This window comes from Hylobates moloch, unplaced genomic scaffold (assembly GCF_009828535.3).
Source record: "Hylobates moloch isolate HMO894 unplaced genomic scaffold, HMol_V3 SCAFFOLD_12, whole genome shotgun sequence".
NCBI classification, from domain to species: Eukaryota; Metazoa; Chordata; class Mammalia; order Primates; family Hylobatidae; genus Hylobates; species Hylobates moloch.
This window is the reverse complement of record NW_026652287.1, coordinates 61484494-61505449: the sequence shown is the minus strand read 5'-3', so window position 1 is coordinate 61505449 and position 20956 is coordinate 61484494. Positions and strand designations below refer to the sequence as shown.

At 47.7% G+C, this 20956-nt stretch overlaps 1 protein-coding gene across 1 annotated transcript in view; it reads right to left on the bottom strand.

Moving 5' to 3' along the window:
* The window catches only part of WDR88 (WD repeat domain 88), a 44229-nt gene that overhangs the window by 8390 nt on the left and 14883 nt on the right, over positions 1-20956 (bottom strand). The window contains exons 4-9 of the mRNA XM_032170386.2: positions 20173-20236; positions 18977-19115; positions 16581-16710; positions 11053-11240; positions 7244-7326; positions 3805-3873 (exon numbers count right to left, since the gene is read on the bottom strand). Of these exons, the coding sequence (XP_032026277.1) occupies positions 3805-3873; positions 7244-7326; positions 11053-11240; positions 16581-16710; positions 18977-19115; positions 20173-20236 (673 nt within the window). The remainder of the gene's footprint in view (positions 1-3804; positions 3874-7243; positions 7327-11052; positions 11241-16580; positions 16711-18976; positions 19116-20172; positions 20237-20956) is intronic.

Here is a 20956-nt window from a genome sequence, read left to right as displayed (position 1 = left end):
CTGGGTGACAGAGCAAGACTCCATCTCAAAAAAAAAAAAGTCATTTTGGCTGGGCATGGTGGCTTACACCTGTAATCCCAGCACTTTGAGAGGCCAAGGTGGGCAGATCACTTGAAGTCAGGAGTTCAAGGCCAGCCTGGACAACAAGGTGAAATCCCATTTCTACCAGGAGAATTGCTTGAACCCAGGAGATTGAGCTTGCAGTGAGCCAAGATTGTGCCACTGAACTCTAGCCTGGGTGACAGAATGAGACCCTGGAAAGAAAGAGAGAAAGAGAGAGGAGAGGAGAGGAGAGAAGAGGAAAGGAAAGGAAAGAGGGAGGGAAGGCAGGAAGGAAGGATTGAAGGAAGGAAGAAAGAAAGGACAGGAAGGAAGGAAGGAAGGAAGGAAGGAAGGAAGGAAGGAAGGAAGGAAGGAAGGAAGGGAGGGAAGAGAATTTTACCTCTTCGTTTTCAATTTGGATGCCTTTTATTTCTTTTTCTTGTCTGATAGCTCCAGCTAGCACTTCCAGTACAATATTGAATAGTAGCAATGAAAGTAGGCATCCTTGTCCTGATCCTGATCTTAGGGAAGAAAAATTTTAGTCTTTTACCACTGAGAATCATGTTAGCTGCAGATTTTTTTCTAAACACTCTTTATCATGTTGAGGAATTATCCCTTTATTCCTAGCTTTCTGAGTTTTTTTATTATTATCATGAAAGGGTTTTGGAATTTTTCAAATGCCTTTTCTGTGTCAGTTGAAATGATCATATTGGGTTTTTTTCCCTTTGTTCTATTAATGTGATATATTCATTGATTTTATGTTGAGCCACCCTGTATCCCTGGGATAAATCCCACTTGGTCATGGTAAATAATCCTTTTAATGTACTGCTGGATTTTATTTGCCAATATTATGTTGAGCATATTTGCATCTATATTAATAGGATATATTGGTCTGTAATTTTCTTTTATTGTGATGTTTGTTCTTGGCTTTGGTATCCAACTAGTGCTGGCCTCATAGAAAGAAGTCACTGCTTTATATTAAATATAAGTAATATGTGTATTTAATCAGTCCTATTTTATTTCTGTTCTCTTTTTTAAACAGTCTTACCTCTATATATCTTAAGAATATATAATATAACCTACAAAATTTATTTATTTATTTATTTATTTATTTATTTATTTATTTATTTATTGGAGACAGGGTCTAGCTCTGTCACCCAGGATAGAGTGTAGTGGCATGATTGTGGCTCACTGCAGCCTCCGCCTCCCATGCTCAAACCATCCTCCCATCTCAGCCTCCTGGGTAGCTGGAACTACAGGTGTGCACCACCACTCCTAGCTAATTTTTTGTATTTCTGCTAGAGATGGGGTTTCACCATGTTGCCCAAGCTGGTCCCAAACCCCCAGGCTCGAGCGAACCTCCCACCTCTGCCTCCCAAAGTGCTAGGATTACAGGCATGAGCCACTGTGCCTAGCCAAAAGTGTAAATATTCAATATTTTTTTTTTTTTTTTAAAGAGACAGGGTCTCACTCTGTCGCCCAGGCTGGAGTATAATGGCATGATCACAGCTCATTGCAGCCTCAACCTCCTAAGCTCAAGCATTCCTCCCATCTCAGCCTCCCAAGTAGCTGGGCCTGGAGTAACTGAGACTATAGGCTCATATTACTATGCTTGGCTAATTTTTTGTAGAGACAGGGTTTCGCCACGTTGCCTAGGCTGGTCTCAAACTCCTGAGCTCAAGCTATCTGCCTGCCTTGGCCTCCCAAAGTGCTGCGATTACAGACGTGAGCGGCTACCACACCCAACTCTTTTTTTTTTGAGACCACAACCAGTCTCACTGTTTGGCCCAGGCTGGAGTGCAGTGATGCCATCACGACTCACTGCAGGCTCAAGTCAGGCTCAAGTCATCCTCCCACCTCAGCCTCCCAAGTAGCTGGACCTGGAGTGGCTAGGACTACAGCCATACACCACCACACTCGGTTAATGTTTTAAAGATTTTTTGTAGAGATAGCGTCTCACTATGTTGCCAGGGCTGGTCTCCAACTCCTGGACTTAAGCGATCCTCCCACCTTAACCTCCCAAAGTGCTGGGATTACAGGCATAAGCCACCATGTCCAGCCAAGATTTTTTTTAAAGTAACACTAAAGTACTGTATCAAAGAATAGAAAGAAACATTATAAAATTATTATTTTTTTTTGAGACAGAGTTTCGCTCTTGTCACCCAGGCTGGAGGGCAATGGCATGACTCATGATCTCGGCTCACTGCAACCTCCGCTTCCTGGGTTCAAGCGATTCTCCTGCCTCAGCCTCCCAAGTAGCTGGGATTATAGGCGCCTGCCACCACCCCTGGCTAATTTTTGTATTTTTAGTAAAGACGGGGCTTCACCACGTCGGCCAGGCTGGTCTCAAACTCCTGACCTCAGGTGATCCACCCACCTCAGCCTCCCAAAGTGCTGGGATTACAGGCGTGAGCCACCTCACCTGGCCAATATTTTTCTATTTTTCTCAAACATATTTGTTTAATTGGCCCTACTGTTAATCACTACTAATTGTCACTGTTCACTAGTACTGTTGTTTTGCTTAAATAATAATATTCATGGAACAGAAAAGTAAAAAATATAATGTATAATTTCAAGTAAACCTTATTTTTATATTAAAGTAGTAACATATAGGCATATAATCTTTTGCTATATATTGTATTATTATGGGTTTGTTGTTTTTTTTTTTTCTGATATGTCTGTATTCCAAGCTGGCTCTCTAAAAAGTTGGTCATGCTAGGCAGCGCCTCTCCCACAGTCTCCTGGATCTAGAAACCTCTAGCCTAGAACATGACATGCTCGAATAAAGGGATCCCCGACCCCCCAGTCTGTGGCCTGTTAGGAAATGGGCCACACAGCAGGCGGTGAGCAGGGAGTGAAGCTTCATCTGTATATATAGGCACTCCCTGTCACTAGCTTTACCACCTGAGCTCCACCTCCTGTCAGATCAGTGGCCACATTAGATTCTCACAGCAGCATGAAGCCTATTGTGGCACATGCAAGGGATCTAGGCTGTGTGCTCCTTATGAGAATCTAATTCCTGATGATCTGTCACTGTCTCCCATCACCCCCAGATGGGACCATGTAGTTGCAGGAAAACAAGCTCAGGGCTCCCACTGATTCTACATAATGGTGGGTTGTATAATTATTTCATAACATATTACAATGTAATGATAATAGAAATAAAGGGCACAATAAATGTAATGCCCTTGCACCATCCCAAAACCATCACCACCCCCCATCCACGGAATAATTGTCTTCCACAAAACTGGTCCCTGGTGCCAAAAAGGTTGGGGGCTGCTGCTCTAATATAGGTGGAGGGCAGAGTAAGTCCCCACTTCTGGGGCTCACACCTGCAGGACAGCTCTTGGGACATCCTGGGCTGGCTGTTATGTGCCAGTGGAATGGGAATCTCAAGATGCAGTGCTGCAGGAAGGGGAGACCCCCCTGGACCTTGGGTGGTCTCCAAGGCTTATCCATGAGCTGATGCTTTCCCTTCAAGTCCCCCATTGGCTCCATTGCTCACCGATCCAGCCAGACTCTTTTTCCAACAAAGTTCAAATGTCAACGGTGCAGACACAGAAATACCTGGAAACTCCAAACTCATCGCGTTTGCGCATGGAAGGACATGCTGTCCATATTCCCAGGCAGCTCCATGAACATGATGGCCCGGTCAGGTATAGCTCACCAAACCCACCCAGGAATTTTATACTTGGCAATAACTCTTCCGCTATCACCAATTCTGGCGAATGTGACCGATATTGTAAGCCTGGCCACTTTTACCTTGGAAGCAGACAGGATCCATTTCTTGTTGTTGCTAATGGCGACATCCATCACCCAGTCATTATGGCCCTGAAGAAATATCAAATTTTAATGAAAACCTGGAGAAAATAATTTTGAAAGAACAACAAAAACAAGCTGAGTGTAGTGGCTCACACCTGTAACTTGCCCTTTGGGAAGCCGAGGCGGGAGGGTCACCTGAGCCCAGGAGGTGGAAGCTGCAGTGAGCCATGATTGCACCACTGCACTTCAGCCTGGGCAACAGAGTGAGACTGTCTCAAAAAAACAAAAAAAAAAAAAAAAAGGAAAGAGCAGAGCAGCTCATTGTACTTCCTTGGTTTCATCAACAACATTTAGGGTGGAATACAAAGTATAAAGACGTGTGATATATGTACATTCTGTGTTTTTTTGTTGTTGTTTTCTGGGGTTTCTTTGTTTCTTTGTTTTGAGACAGAGTTTTGCTCTTGTTGCCCAGGCTGGAGTGCAATGGCGCAATCTCCACTCACTGCAACCTTCACCTCCTGGTTCAAGCAATTCTCCAGCCTCAGCCTACCAAGTAGCTGGGATTACAGGCACCCATCACCATGCCCAGCTAATTTTTTTTTTTTTTTGAGATGGAGTCTCGCTCTGTCACCCAGGCTGGAGTGCAGTGGTGCGATCTCGGCTCACTGCAAGCTCCGCCTCCCAACTTCACGCCATTCTCCTGCCTCAGCCTCCTGAGTAGCTGGGACTACAGGCGCCCGCCACCACGCCCGGCTAATTTTTTGTATTTTTAGTAGAGACGGGGTTTCACCATGTTAGCCAGGATGGTCTCGATCTCCTGACCTCGTGATCCGCCTGCCTCGGCCTCCCAAAGTGCTGGGATTACTGGCGTGAGTCACCACACCCCAACTAATGTTTGTATTTTTAGTAGAGATGGAGTTTCAGCATGTTGGCCAGGCTAGTCTCGAACTCCTGACCTCAAGTGATACACCCGCCTCAGCCTCACAAAATGCTGGGATTACAGGCATGAGCCACTGTGCCCTACCCATTCTATATTTATTTATTTAGTTATTTTTATTTTGACACAGGGTCTTACTCTGTCCCCCAGGCTGGAGTGTAGCAGCTCAATCATAGCTTGCCGCAGCCTCAACCTCCGGGGCTCAAGTGATTCTCCTGTCTCAGCCTCCCAAGTAGCTGGGACTACAAAAGTGTGTGCCACTGTGTATGGTTTTTTAAAATAGTACTCGGGTGTTTAGCAGGATTGGGGGAGAAATATTATATTCCCAGCTGGTCTCAGGTTTTCATTTGCATTCTTTGTTCTAGGAAATACCCCTCAGAGGCCCTGTAAGTGAGGGGGCTTTTCGCTTCCAATAACTGCAAACTTGATCCACTGTGGCTTAAGCAGAGGAGGAGTGGGGTGTTTTCGTTGGGTAAATAGGAGCTCAGAGCAGGCCAGGCACGGTGCCCCACACCTGTAATGCCAGCACTTTGGGAGGCCGAGGTGGACAGATCATGAGGTCAGGAGATCGAGACTAGCCTGGCTAACACAATGAAACCCCGTCTCTACTAAAAAATACAAAAAAAAAAAAAATTAGCCAGGCGTGGTGGTGGGCACCTGTAGTCCCAGCTACTCGGGAGGCTGAGGTAGGAGAATGGTGTGAACTCGGGAGGCGGAACTTGCAGTGAGCCGAGATCATGCCACTGCACTCCAGCCTGGATGACAGAGCGAGACTCCGTCTCAAAGAAAAAAAAAAACAGCTCAGAGCAGATAGCTGCCATTGCTGCTTCAGACACTGAATGATGTCTGGGCTTTATGCCAGCATCTCTGTCCTTCTTTGGCCTTCCCTGTATGGAAAGAGGCAGAAAGTGAGGCCATCGTGTGGTCAGAGAAAAAGGGATCAGAGAGAAGGTTAAACTGCTTAGTGTAATAAAAGGACAGGAATTTGGGGATGGGAGCACAGAGAGAGAGGAGAGAAGAGGAGAGAGAATAGAACAACCAGCTCTGTCACCCAGGCTGGAGTCCAGTGGTGCAATCTCAGCTCACTGCAGCCTCTGCCTCCCAGGTTCTAGAGATTCTTATGCCTCAGCCTCCCAAGTAGCTGGGACTACAGGTGGGCATCACCACACCTGGCTAATTTTTGTATTTTTGGTAGAGATGGTGTTTCACTACATTGGCCAGGCTGGTCTTGAACTCCTGACGTCCAATGATCCTCCAGCCTCAGCCTCCCAAAGTGCTGGGATTATAGGCATGAGCCACTAGGCCTAGATGACAGAGGGACTTTAAGCACAGAGAGGTTTAACATTCCATTTTAAGCCGTTTATTTGCTGTGAGTAAACTCGCTTTGTCTCCCCAAGTCCTAGGAGAAGACAGCTCAGATAGACCAGCCCCAGGGACCTGAATATGGGCTGCTCAAGGACACATGTCTACTTTGTGTCTCTGGGGACAGAAAGACCAAGAATCAGGGATGCACGCATTCACAGCCAAAGGTGACAGTGAGATCGTGAAACCAGGGAGTATGCAGAAATCCTGGGGTGCAGGGCCCCTTGGGGGAAAAGGGGCACAGCATGAGGCAATTGTGGGTTCTTGCTGTGTTGGATAACACATCCCCTTATCATAGAGCCACTCTGAGTTGGGGGTCCTCTCATTCTCTCACTTGTAGCCCAGAGCATTCAGTTGACATCCCCATTTTGGAGCCCCAAGCTTTCTGTGCATGCCTCACTATGGCATGCGTCCCTCTTCAAGGTAATTTCTGGTTTTTGTTTTGTTTTGTTTTGTTTTGTTAGAGACGGAGTCCCACTCTATTGCCCAGGCTGGAGTGCAGTGGTGCAATCTCGGCCCACTGCAACCTCCACCTCCTGGGTTCAAGCGATCCTCCCACCTCAGCCTCCCAAGTAGCTGGGACTACAGGTTCGCACCACCATGCCCAGCTGATTTTTGTATTTTTAGTAGAGATGGGGGTTTTACCATGTTGGCCAGGCTGGTCTCAAACTCCTGACCTCAGGTGATCTGCCCACCTCAGCCTCCCAAAGTACTGGGATTACAGGAGTGAGCCACAGTGCCCAGCCCTGCACAGTAACTTCTGTTCTTGGACACTCCCACCTCAGGGTTTTTGCATCAGCTGTTCCATCTGCCTGGACTGCCCTTCTTCTTCAAGATCCCCACTTATGTAGTCCTTTCTGTTCTCAGCTCAAACACCTCCTTCTCCAGGAAGCTCTCCCTGCCCATGCAATGTGGATGGGTCCCCCGCATCTGTCCCCATCATGTCACCCTGTTGTGGTTTCTCCATTTCACTCCTCATAGTTGGTGGTGTGTTTGCTGGCTTCCTGTCTGTCCTTCATCAGCCCACGGAGGCATCAAGTCCTGTGTCACCCACGGCTGTGTCCCCAGCACCCAGCATTGAGCACAGGAAGGACTCAGGAGGGAAGTTCAGATCCTCAATCTCATGCTGGCCACATGTACCTTCAAAGAGAGTTTCCGGTAGCCTTCTGCTACATCCCAAATAGCCACAGTCCTATCAAACCCTCCAGAAATGAGAAAAGAGCCTGCAACAGAAAATGAAAGGGTGGAGATGGGGGTCAACTTTCCAAGCCAAGTGAGCCCAAAGCCAGCTAAAGATGCCTTGGCGAAGCACCACCTCAGCTCACTCTGACAACACTGAAACCCCTTCCTGGAGTGGCTCCACGACCCCAAGCCAATTATAGTTGATTCTCATCATTTACGGTAGTTATGTTCTGACAGGGGTCCACAATCCCTGGGCCACAGACTGGTACCAATCCGTGGCCTGTTGGGAATCGGGCCACCCAGCAGACAGTGAGCGGCGGGCAAGCGAGCCAAAGCTTTATCTGTATCTACAGCCACTCCCCATCGCTCGTATTACCACGCGAGCTCTGCCTCCTGTCAGATCAGCTGCAGCATTCGATTCTCACAGGAGCATGAACCCTATTGTGAACTGCGCATGCGAGGGATCTAGGCTGTGCACTCTTTATGAGAATCTAATGACTGATGATCTGTCACTGTCTCCCATCACCCCCAGATGGGACCGTCTATTTGCAGGAAAACAAGCTCAGGGCTCCCACTGATTCTACATGATGGTGACTTGTATAATTATTTCACTATATATTACAATGTAATAATAATAAAAATAAAGGGCACAATAAATGTAATACATTTGGATTATCCTGAAACCATCCCCCACACCTCCCATTTGTGGAAAAGTTGTCTTCCATGAAAACTGTCCCTGGCGCCAAAAAGGTTGGGGGCCTCTACAGTTTTTGAAGACACTGAATTAGTGAATACTGAAGCATTGCTCCTAGGGGAAATACAGGGTCAGGTTCCTGCAAGCCTCTGGTCACATTCTCATCAGTTGATCAGTACATAACTTTGTTTTATGTGTGTTTCTGTTTAAAGACACCTTATTGCATATATACTGTTGATTTGTTTACATTGAACTCACAACCAGCAGCTATAACTCATGCCTGAATGGATGCATGCTTTTACCCCATCATAGCGCTCTTGCGCTTAGGAACGGCAAACAGCACTTCAGCACTGTGGTTAGGGATCATTTTATTTGTTATTTATTTATTTATTTATTTTTAGAGACAAGGTCTTGCTCTGTCACCCAGGCTAGAATGCAGTGATGCAATCAGCTCATAGCAGCTTCAAACTCCTGGTCTCAAGCAATCCTCCCACTTCAGTTACCAAGTAGCTGGGACTACAAGCAGGTGCCAGCACACCTGGCTAAATTTTTTTTTTTTTTGGTAGAGATGGGGTCTCACTATGTTGCCCAGGCTGATCTCAAACTCCTGGGCTCAAGCAATACTCCCACCTCAGCACCACCCCCAGCACTGAAATTAAAGCTGTGAGCCACCACACATGGCCAAGGGAGCCATTTTACACAGCAAAATCACTAACAAAAAGCAAAAGAAAGCCCAGGTGTGGTGGCTCACGTCTGTAATCCCAGCACTTTGGGAGGCTGAGGCAGGCAGATCACATGAGGACAGGAGTTCAAGACCAGCCTGGCCAACATGGCGAAACCCCATCTCTACCAAAAATACAAAAATTAGCCAGGCATGGTAGTGCGCACCTGTAATCCAAGCTACTTGGAAGGCGGAGGCAGGAGAATCGCTTGAACCCAGGAGGCAGAGGTTGCAGTGAGCCAAGATTGCTCAATTGCACTCCAGCCTGGGCAACAGAGGGAGCAAAACAAACAAACAAACAAACAACAACAAAAAAAAAACGGTGGCACTAAATAGACCACAAAAAGGACATTTTACCACGTGGGAGGTGAAACAAGAAGGCAGAGTGTTGCCTTGTCCAACCTCAGCTGGGAGGTGACTTAGATTTTTTGCTGCTCTTCACATCTGTGAGTGACCTTGAAAGTGCCATGAATGTTGACTTTAGGTTTACAAATAAATATCAGCAAGTAGGTGACTTCACAAATACAGAATCTGGAATAATAATGATTAACTGCATGTGATTCTTTTTTTTTTTTCTTTTTTTCTTTTTTTGAGACAGAGTCTCACTCTGTCACCCAGGCTAGAGTGTAGGAGCACAGTGGCACAATTCTGGCTCAACTGCATGTGATTCTGAACCCCATAAAGCCAAGGACAGAAGCTGGCAGGGCACCTCACGGTGGGACTTAGACAAGGGGTGCTGCTGAAGAGGGAAAGTTGCCCAGAAGCACCCTAGTGCTTCTCAAGCCAGGCCCCAGTGGCATGTGTGCCAGCTGAGGCCCCTAGACACACAGAGCAAGCCCCACTTCTCACCAGGATAGGGGAGCATACGTTTGGCTCCTGAGTGTCAAAAGCACCCACCTCCCTCCCTGGAGCTGGCTAGCTGCAGTGGCTTCCTGTCACTGCCCCCATTCACCTCTATGTCTCTTTATCTGGCAATAGCTCCCAATTTCCTGTGGGGAAACACTCCTCGCCTACTGTTAGTCCCTCTGCATCAGGGGGTTCTGACCCCAACCCTAGCTCTGCAGGTGGGCAAGTCACCCAGACCTGGCCAATCAGAGGCTTTCATTGCCTCCTAAGTGATTCGTTAAGAGATGGACATGTGTCCCAAGCTGAGCCAATGGGAGTCTTCCCTGGGACTTGTTCTGGCACCATCAGACAAGAGGGTCTCTTTCTCCAGGACTGCCAGGGGCCAGAACTAGGCTGAGCTGGACCACTAGAGGTCCTCTTTACCTCTTTTATTTTATATATATATATATAAAATATATATATCTATATAGATATAATTATATGTGTGTGTGTATGTATATACATATATATATATATATATATATATATTATTTTTTTTTTTTTTGAGACAGAGTCTTGCTCTGTCACCCAGGCTGGAGTGCAGTGCATTGGTGCAATCTTGGCTCACTGTAGCCTCCGTCTCCTGGGTTCAAGCGATTCTCCTGCCTGAGGCTCCTGAGTAGCTGGGATTACAGGCATCCACCACCACACCTGGCTAATTTTTGTATTTTTTAGTAGAGATGTGGTTTCACCATGTTGGCCAGGCTGATCTTGAACTCCTGACCTCAGGTGATCTGCCCACCTCACCCTCCCAAAGAGCTGGGATTACAGGCGTGAGCCATTGTGCCCGGCCTTTTTTTTTTTTTCTTTTTAGACACAGGATCTCACTCTGTTGCCCAGGCTGGAGTGCAGTAGCACAATCATAGCTCACTGCAGCCTCAAACTCCTGGGCTCAAGTGATCCTCCCACCTCAGCGTCTTGAAGAGCTGAGACTACAGGTGTGCACCACCACACCCAGCTAATTTTTTCATTTTTTTGTAGAGACAGGGTCTTGCTGTGTTGCCCAGGCTGGTCTTGAACTCCTGGCTTCAAGCAGTCCTCCCACCTCAGCCTCCCAAAGCATTGGGATTACAGGCATGAGCCACCGCGTCCGGCCATCTTTGCCTCCTTGGGGGTAAAGGCTGATAGAGAGGAAAGCTAGGTTGAGAGACAGAGTGGAAGAGTTGGGTTCCCAACAGCATTGACTCTCTTGTCCCATCCATGCCTGAAGTCAGACATGCTCTTGGACTTTTCCATTACAGGATTAATCAATTTCTTTGGTTGCGTAAGCCACACTGAGCTGAGTTTCTACCACTGTAAACTGGTACCTGTGGTCTTCCCTCTTGGCTTTTTTGTTCTCGTGGGGAAGAATCCGCCCTCCCTGTCAGCATCATTGGAAATCGCCTCTCTGTCCATTCAAACAGAACATGGAGAACTCTGCCCAGCACTCCCACAGGAATGGAGGCCTTCTGTGTGTTAATTACTCACTGTCTCTGGCAAAGTGACAGGAACTGACAGAACCTTCGTGGCCCTGCATCAGAGTCACACAGGCTCCACGGTTTCGAAACTCCCCTGTGTGGACGTTCCATATTTTTAAGTTTTTATCCCAGGAGCTTGTACACAGGAAATGGCCACTGAAGGTAAAACAGCAGTTTGAGATTGCATTGGAATGTGCCCTGAAACACAGATGGTGGGGTGCACACATTAGCGCTTTGCTCCTGGAGGACCTGAAGACGTACCTAAAGCCAGGGGGTATCGTCTCCTGTGAGCTTATGGTCGGGGTGCACATACTAGCACTTCGCCCCAAGAGGACCTGAAGACATACCTAAGTGGGGGTCAGCATCTCCTGCGAGCTCATGTTCATCATGCCTTTGATCACTGCCTACCATGGTCCGGATGTGAATTGCTCAGACTGTCACGCTGTTCCAGCATTTCTCAACTGCACCAATTTTTAGAAAAATAATAATAGAGACAGTGTTTCGCTATGTTACCCAGGCTGCTCTCAAACTCCTAGGCTCCAGTGATCCACCTGCCTTGGCCTCCCAAAGTAGTGCTGGGATTACAGGCGTGAGCCACGGAACCCGGCCAACCACATCAAGGTGGACATTTTGAGCTGGGTCACTCAGAGTTGTGGGGGCCGTCCTATGTTCTGTAGGAGGTGGAGCAGCATCCCCGGCCTCTCCTGGCTAGATGCCAGGAACCCCCACACCCAGTTCTGACAACAAAACACGTGTCCAGACATTGTCAAATGTCCACTGGGGCACAAATTGCCCTCATTTGAGAAGATTCTGCAGTATTCCCTTGGCGCTGGAGGGAAAAGCAGCTGGTGTCAGGAGTGATTGATTGACAGACAGCCTTTGGGGGCTTGGTGCTGGATCGCGCTTACACAGAGGCTCTCTCGTGCTCCCCATCTTTCCCCCGACAATGTCAGGCGTGGTCTCCCCCTGTTCCACCCCTCTCTTACTTACTCCTCTGCTTCTCCACCCCAACTATTCACTCTCCCTTTTTCTCACTCCTATCCTCATTTGTCTTCAGTGCTATTCAAGTATATTTCAGTGTTGTATATTTAATTAATAAAATTTTTTATTCGGCTGGGTGCAGTGGCTCATGCATATAATCCCAGCACTTTGGGAGGCCTAGGTGGAAGGATTGCATGAGCCCAGGATTTTGACACCAGCCTGGGCAACATAGCAAGACCCCATCTCTACAAAAAATATAAAAATTATCTGGGCATGGTGGCACGTGCCTGTAGTCCCAGCTACTTCAGAGGCTGAGGCAGGAGAATCACTTGAACCCAGGAGGTGGAGGTTGCAGTGAGCCAAGACTGTGCCATTGCACTCCAGCCTGGGCAACAGTGCAAGACTCTATCTCAGAAAAAAAAATGAAGTTATTCATTCTAATTTTTAAGCATCTTCTTTTTCAGAAAAATAATAATAATAAAAAGCCTGTTTGTATTTTGCCACTTTTTGTTTGTAACCCTCAATGTCTTTCTCTGTGATTCTCACCTCCTCTTGTAAGCAGAGTTTTCTCTGAGTAGCCTGGATCACAAAATCAATCATTTGACCTGAAGAAAAGGTTGAGCAAAACAATTTTTTTTTTTTTTTTTTTTTTTTTGAGACGGAGTCTTTCTCTGTCCCCCAGGCTGGAGTGCAGTGGCGCGATCTCGGCTCACTGCAAGCTCCGCCTCCCGGGTTCACGTCATTCTCCTGCCTCAGCCTCCCGAGTAACTGGGACTACAGGCGCCCCCCAACACGCCCGGCTAATTTTTTGTATTTTTAGTAGAGATGGGGTTTCACCGTGTTAGCCAGGATGGTCTTGATCTCCTGACCTCATGATCCGCCTGCCTCGGCCTCCCAAAGTGCTGGGATTACAGGCTTGAGCCACCGCGCCCGGCCTGAGCAAAACAATTTTCTAGAGCTCAGGTCAGAGTTTTGGAACCCATTTTGGTTCTTTGAAATGCACAAACTGAGCAAGGCCAAAGGAGAAGAAATGTCAACTTCACAGGGGCACCCAGGATAAACCTCACCAATTCCCAGTGCCTGGTGAGCTAAGAACCATGCTGGCATATCATGGAGGTTGACAGCAAGCTCTCCCAGAAGCCAGACACTGTCATTGAGGTTTAAACCAGAGGTATACCCAAAGGATTATAAATCATTCTACTATAAAGACACATGCACACATATGTTTATTGCAGCATTATTCACAATAGCAAAGACTTGGTATCAACCAAAATGCCCATCAATGATAGACTAGATAAAGAAAATGTGGTACATATACACCATGGAATACTATGCAGCCATGAGAAAGAATGAGATCATGTCCTTTGCAGGGACATCATTCTCAGCAAACTAACACAGGAACAGAAGACCAAACACCACACATTCCCATTCATAAGTGAGAGTTGAACAGTGAGAACACATGGACACAGAGAGGGTAACATCACACACTGAGGCCTGTCAGGGGTTGGGAGGCAAGTGGAGGGAGAGCATTAGGACAAATACCTAACGCATGCGGGGCTTAAAACCTAGATGGCGGATTGACAGATGCAGCAAACCACCATGGCACCTGTGTACCTGTGTAACAAACCTGCACATTCTGCACGTGTCCTGGAACTTAAAGTAAAAAAAAAAAAAAAAAGACATAGCAATTTCTAAATAAATAAACCAGAGGTATCTCTATGGACTCTCATTTCACATAAATCCCACTTCTCATAGAAGGCCATTTCACCTGTACAGAAGTTTGGGGAAAATGGCTATGCTGCACGTACAGTTCTGGACAAGATGGAGTCGACTTTAAAAGTGATTTTTTTAAATGGCTGAAATTTTACCAAATTTGGCAAAATATATAAACCTACAGATCCAAGAGTCTGAGTAAAACCCAACAGGATAAATCCAAATCTACACCCAGACACATAATTACACTTCTGAAAACTAAGGACAACAAAAATATCTTGAGAGCTGCAAGAGAGAAATCACTTTTTACCTATTGGAGAAAAACAATATGAATGACAGTGCAAATGAAAACCACAGTGTGGCCAGGCACAGTGGCTCATATCTGTAATCCCAGCACTTTGGGAGGCTGAGGTGGGCGGATCACAAGGTCAGGAGTTCGAGACCAGCCTGGCCAATATGGTGAAACCCTGTCTCTACTAAAAATACAAAAATTAGCTGGGCGTGGTGACGGTCACCTGTAGTCCTAGCTATTCGGGAGGCTGAGGCAGGAGAATTGCTTGAACCCGGGAGGCAGAGGTTGCAGTGAGCCGAGATTGCACCACTGCAAATGATATAGCTGGTCTTGCTAGAGGACTTAAAAAATTCGTAATCTCAGTCGGGCTATATCATTTTCAGTTCTCAGTGCAAAATTAATAAGCAAGGTCCCCATTCCTGAAAAAGCTAAGCACAGTATTACCATATGATCCAACAATTCCACTCCTGGGTATACAGAGTAAAGAATTAAAAACAGGCCAGGTGCAGTGGCTCACGCCTGTCATCCCAGAACTTTGGGAGGCCAAAGTGAGAGGATCACTTGAGCTCAGAAGTTCAGGACTAGCTTTGGAATCATAATGAGACTGTATCTACAAAAAAAAAACCTTAAAAATTAGCCAGGCATGGTGGTGTGCACCTGTAGCCTCAGCTACTCAGGAAGCTGAGGCAAGAGGATCACTTGAGCCCAGGAGTCCAAGGCTCCAGCAAGCTGTGATCACACCACTGCACTCCAGCCTGGGCAACAGAGCAAGAATCTGTCTCAAAAGAAGTAAAATAAAATGAAAAGAATTGAAAGCAGGAACTCAAAGTTACATGTACATGTGTTCATAGCAGCATTATTCCCAATAACTAAAAGGTAGAAACAGCCTAAGAGTTCATCAACAGATGAACAGATAAACAAAATGTGGTATGTACACCTACAATGCAGTACTATTCAGTCATCAAAAGGAATAAACTTCTTAATCCCAGCATTGTGGGAGGCCGTGGCAGGCGGATCGCCTGAGGTCAGGAGTTTGAGACCAGCCTGGCCAACATGGTGAAACCCCGTCTCTACTAAAAATACAGAAATTAGCCAGGCATGGTGGCGGGCGCCTGTAATCCCAGCTACTCAGGAGGCTGAAGCAGGAGAATCACTTGAACCCATGAGGTGGAGTTTGCAGTGAGCCAAGATGGCACCACTGCACTCCAGCCTGGGTGACACAGCGAGACTAAGTCTCAAAGGAAAAAAAAAAAAAAAAAAAGGAATGAAGTTCTGATGTTCTGATGCAGGCTACAACACAGATGAACCTTGAGGACATTATTTTAAGTGAAATAACCCGATCATAAGAGGACAAATAATGTATGATTCTACTTATATGAAATATCTAGAATAGGCAAATTCATAGAGACAGAAAGTAGAATAAACGTTACCCAGGGCTGGGGGCATGGGGAATTGGGAGTTATTGCTTAATGGGTAAGAGCTTCTGTCTGAGATGATGAAATTGTTTTGGAAATAAACAGTAGTGACGGTTGCACAACACTGTGAATGTAGTGAATGCCAGAGAATTGCACACTTAAGAATGGTTAAAATGTCATGTTTTATGTTGTACATATATATATTTTGAGATAGAGTCTCACTCTGTCACCTAGGCTGGAGTGCAGTGGCACAGTCTTGGCTTACTGCAACCTCCGCCTCCCGGGTTCAAGCAATTCTCCTGCCTCAGCCTCCCAAATAGCTGGGATTACAGGTGCCCGCCACCACGCCCAGCTAAGTTTTGTATTTTTAGTAGAGATACGGTTTCACTATGTTAGTAGAGATAGGCCAGGCTGGTCTCGAACTCCTGACCTCAGGTGATCCGCACTCCCCTTGGCCTCCCAAAGTGCTGGGATTACAGCCGTGAGCCACCAAGCCCAGCCCCAAAATTTTTTTTAATGATAATGTAATATCTCCCAAACGACTGAAGTCATTTTATTTATATATTTTTTTAAGACAGGGTCTTACTTCATTGTCCAGGCTGGGGTGCAGTGGTGCAATCATAGCTCACAGCAGCCTCAAACTCCTGGGCTCAAGCAATCCTCCAGCCTCAGCCTCCTGAGTAGGTGGGACTACAGGTGTGTGACACCACACCCAGCTAATTTTTAAATTTTTTGTAGAGACGTGGTCTCGTGACATTGCCCAGGCTGGTGTTGAACTCCTGGCCTGAAGTGATCCTCCCACTTTGGCCTCCCAAAGCTCTGGGATTACAGCCATGAGCCATAAGCCCAGCCAGACCTTCCCATTTTACAGGAGATGCTGGAACTTCACATTTTGTGGACTTCTCTGCACAATGGTTTCCACTAGTGGCTCACATTGAAACAAATGCATCTGAGGCCCAGCCCAGCCCACAGGCCACAGCTGGCTCCCTCCTGCCTGACTGTCCCCAGCCTCCTCAGAGCACCCATGACCAAGCTACAGACGTGTCCACATGGACACTGGCTTGTGTGGAATCCAGGAGGGCATGAATGGGGACGCCCCGCCCAAACTCCCTTCTGGCCTCCTGGGGCCCAACTCACTTAGTGATGGTGAGCAGCGTGGCCTGGGATGTAACATCCCAGATTTTGATGCACCTGTCCAGTGAGACAGAAGCCACCCTCTGGCTGTCGGGGTCAAAGCAGCATGACGTGATGGACCTTGTGTGATGATCTGCAGAACACGGAGGAAAGGGACTCGAGACCACGCCTTCCACATGCTGGGCTGGAGGACTCCCACGACTTCCCCAGCCAGCGATGATTACAAAACACAATTCCAGTTTTCATCAGGAGCTACGCACCTGCACAAACATTCCTGAGTGACTACTACGTCCCAGGCTTTGAACCGGGAGCACAGCTGGTTCCCTGCCCCCACAGAACTCCCAGTCTGACGGAGGAGACCCCCCGGAGCAGGCAATGACCTGCCACATGCCACGAGTCATGAGACGAGTGCACAGGCCACCAAGGCCCAGACAACAGAAGCCCGGCCACCCTGAGGGGTCCAGGAAAGCCTGAAAAGCCAGCGAGGGAAGCAGAAATGGAAGAGCACTCCAGGAAGAAGGAACAGTGCTTGCAAAGGCCGGGGCCAGATCATGGAGCAGTGTGGGGCGAAGCTGGAGTCTGAAGCGTGGTGGGGGCAGAGTGTCAGGTGGGTTATTAGGGGCTATTAGGGAAGCTGTGGGGCAGCGCACATGGCATGGTGCCACATTGATAAAAAGAAACACAAAGCACATATGAGAAGCAGTGTTGTGTGTGCAAACATGTGTATGCACAGGCATACACACAGGGTTCAGGAAGGCCGCCCAGCAATGTATGGTTCATAACAGGTGCCTCTGGGGAGGAGACAGGACAGACACAGCAGCCTTTTGCTTTTTTATTTATATAATGAATGATTTTTTTATTTTTGAGACAGGGCCTCGCTCTGTTGCCTGGGCTGGAGCACAGTGGCGTGATCTCGGCTCACTGCAACCTCTACCTCCTGGGTTCCAGCAATTCTGCCTCAGCATCTCGAGTAGCTGGGATTACAGGCGCCTGCCACCACGCCCGGCTAATTGTTGTATTTTTAGTAGAGACAGGGTTTCACCATGTTGGCCAGGCTGGTCTCGAACTTTTGAGTTCAGGTGATCCACCGCCCTCAGTCTCCCAAAGTGCTGGGATTACAGGCATGAGCCACCACGCCCAGCCCATAATGAATGTCTTTACAATGATTACACATTTTTTTAACTTTAATTTTAAGATAATTGTAAACTCACATGGAGGTGTAAGGAATAACAGAGAAATCACCCATGTCCTTCACCCAGCATCCCCCATGGGAACATGTGGCATCATCGTCACACAGTGTCCCAACCAGGAAACTGTCATACGACAATTACCAATCCTATATTTTAAAAATAGGCCGGGCACAGTGGCTCATGCCCATAATCCCAGCACTTTGGGAGACCGAGGCGGGCAGATCACCTGAGGTCAGGAGCTCGAGACCAGCCTGCCCAACACGGTGAAACCCCGTCTCTACTAAAAATACAAAAATTAGCTGGGCATGGTGGCGGGTGCCTGTAATCCCAGCTACTCAGAAGGCTGAGGCAAGGAGAATCGCTTGAACCCAGGAGGTGGAGGTTGAGGTGACCCGAGATCGCGCCACTATACTCCAGCCTAGGAGACAGAGCAAGACTCCATCTCAAAAAAGAAAAAAGAAAAAAAAAGATACAGGTAGGCTGGGTGAGGGGGCTTCTGCCTATAATCCCTCACTTTTGGAGGCTGAGGCAGGAGGATCACTCGAGGCCAGGAGTTCGACATCAGCCTGGGCAACACAGCGAGACTCTGTTAATGTTAACTCTGTTAATGTTAATGTTAAGAAGTCTGAGCCTCCACTCAATAAAAGATTAGGCTTTCAATGACCACATGAGGTTGGAGCCGAACATTGTGTCATTTGTTAAAAGCACAAGACTGAATGAATGGAAAAGCATTAACTGAAGAGGATCAGTTTTGGTGTGTTTTTTGGGTTGTTTTTTGTTTTTGTTTTTGTTTTTTTTGAGATGGTGTCTCACTCTGTCTCCCAGGCTGGAGTCCAATGGCTCAATTTCAGCTCATTACAATTTCCACTTCCGGGCTCAAGTGATCCTCCCACTTCAGCCTCCCAAGCAGCTGGGGCTACAGGTGCACGCCATCACACCTGGCTAATTTTTGCATTGTTTTTAATAGGGACAGGGTTTCACCCTGGTGCCCAGACTGGTCTCAAACTCCTGGGCTCAAGCAACCTCCCAAAGTGCTGGGATTACAGGTGCAATCCCAGCCACCGCACCTAGCCTAGTGTCCCAGCTTTAATGACGTGCTTCATACCATTACAGTTTCACCAAATAAAGCAATGGAAGGTCACCGTCAGTCAGTGACAAGCGGCTATTCCTATGGCAGACTGAAGAGACAGGGAGCCCGCACACACTCACCTTTGATGACGGAAACAGTGGTGATGTTCTCAGCATCCATTATGCAGATTCCATGATCCACGTCGAAGCCTGAGACCACGTATTTACCATCAGGAGAAAACTTACAGGAGACGATGAAGGTATCATACCTGACCTTCCACTGAAATGAGCCAGCAATCAAAAGGTTGTTTTAAGCCAGGTGTGGTGTGTCGCACCTATAAACCCAGTGCTTTTGGAGGCCGAGGCTGGAGGATCACTTGAGACCAGGAGCCTGAGACCAGCCTGGGCAACATGCAAGATCTCCATCTCTACAAAAGTAAAAAATTAGCCAGGTGTGGTGGTGCTCGCCTGTAGTCCCAGCTACTTGGGAGGCTGTGGCAGGAGGATCATTTCAGCCCAGGAGTTTGAGGCTGCAGTGAGCTATGATGGCGCCACTGCACTCCAGCCTGGGTGACAGAGCTTGCAAGACCCTGTCTCTGAAAATCATCATCATCATCATCATAAAATAAAAACTTGGCTTACTTTGTCTTTCTAAAAATGTTTACAATGAATATAAACTGACCTTTGCACTAACAAGAAAGGTTGTTTTTAAGGAAAGGAAGGAGGAAAGGACAGGAAAGGCCTGTAGGAGCTGAGAGGGAGGGACAGCAGGGGTGGGGCAGGAGACCCGAGGAGGCCCCTGAGCAGGGCTGAGGCTGCCTGGAGGGGGTGCAGGGCCGAGTGGGAGTCTTGAGCCTGTGGGATGGATGGAGAGTGCCCCCTTCAAGATATAAAGAGAACAGACTGGTAAGGACCAGAACCCTGGTTCTTGGGGGCACATGGCCTTTGTCCCATAGCCTCAGCCCCACTTCCTGTCCAATCAAATCCAAACATCTTACCGGGGAGCCTGGAATACCAGCCCCCACACCCCACCCCCCATTCTGGCTTCTTTCTGTGTATCCAAACCCATCCCATCCTTCAAGCAGAAGCCTTGGTTCCATCCGCCTCCTCCAGGATCTTCCTCCCCCAGTGCCCACCCTCTCACCCTCCAGACTTTTTGCAAGCAATGGCTGTTGTGGGGTGCAGTTCACATCTGTACCTTCCATCCCCAGGAAGATGCGTCCTTCCTAGAAGAATGGAGTTTTGTCACCTCCCCCTACCCAGGTTCCAAGCCAAAGCTGCCTGAGGCTTGGTCAAGCCCCTGGGCTGCAACGCCCCCACTGCACAGGCATACGTACCAGCAGCTTGCCTGTCTCCAGGTCCCAGGCCCTCACTGTCTTATCATAGGATGCGGCAATGACTCTGGAAATAAGATGATGAACACTGGTTCTTTTTTTTTTTTTTTTTGAGACAGGGTCTCCTCCTGTTGCCCAGGCTGGAGTGCAGTGGTGCAATCCCGGCTCACTGCAACCTCCATCTCCCAGGTTCAAACGACCCTCCTGCCTCAGCCTCCTGAGTAGCTGAGATTACAGGCGCCCCCCACCACGCCCAGCTAATTTTTGCATTTTTAGTAGAAACGGGGTTTTCCCATGTTGGCCAGGCTGGTCTCAAACTCCTGACCTCAAGTGATCCACCTGCCTCGGCCTCCCAAAGTGCTAGTATTACAGGCGTGAGCCACCGCACCTGGCCAAACATAGATTCTTAACAGCAGAGACAGTTAGGTCTGTGGTCCTTTCCATCCTTCCCTCCCCTCTCCTCCTTTCCTTTTCTTTTTTGAGACAGGATGTCACTCTGTCATCCAGGCTGCAGTCCAGTGGTGCAATCCTAGCTCACTGCCACCTTGAGCTTCTGGGCTCAAGTGATCCTCCTACCTCAGCCTCCTGAGTAGCTGGGACTATGGGCACTCATCATCATGCCTGGCTCGCTCCTTCCTTCCTTCCTTTCTTTCTTTCTTTCTCTCTTTCTTTCTTTCTCTTTCTTTCTTTCTTTCTCTTTCTTTCTCTCTCTCTCTCTTTCCTTTCTTTCTTTCTTTCTCCTTCCTTCTTTCCTTCCTTCCTTCCTTCCTTTCTCTCTTCTTTTTTT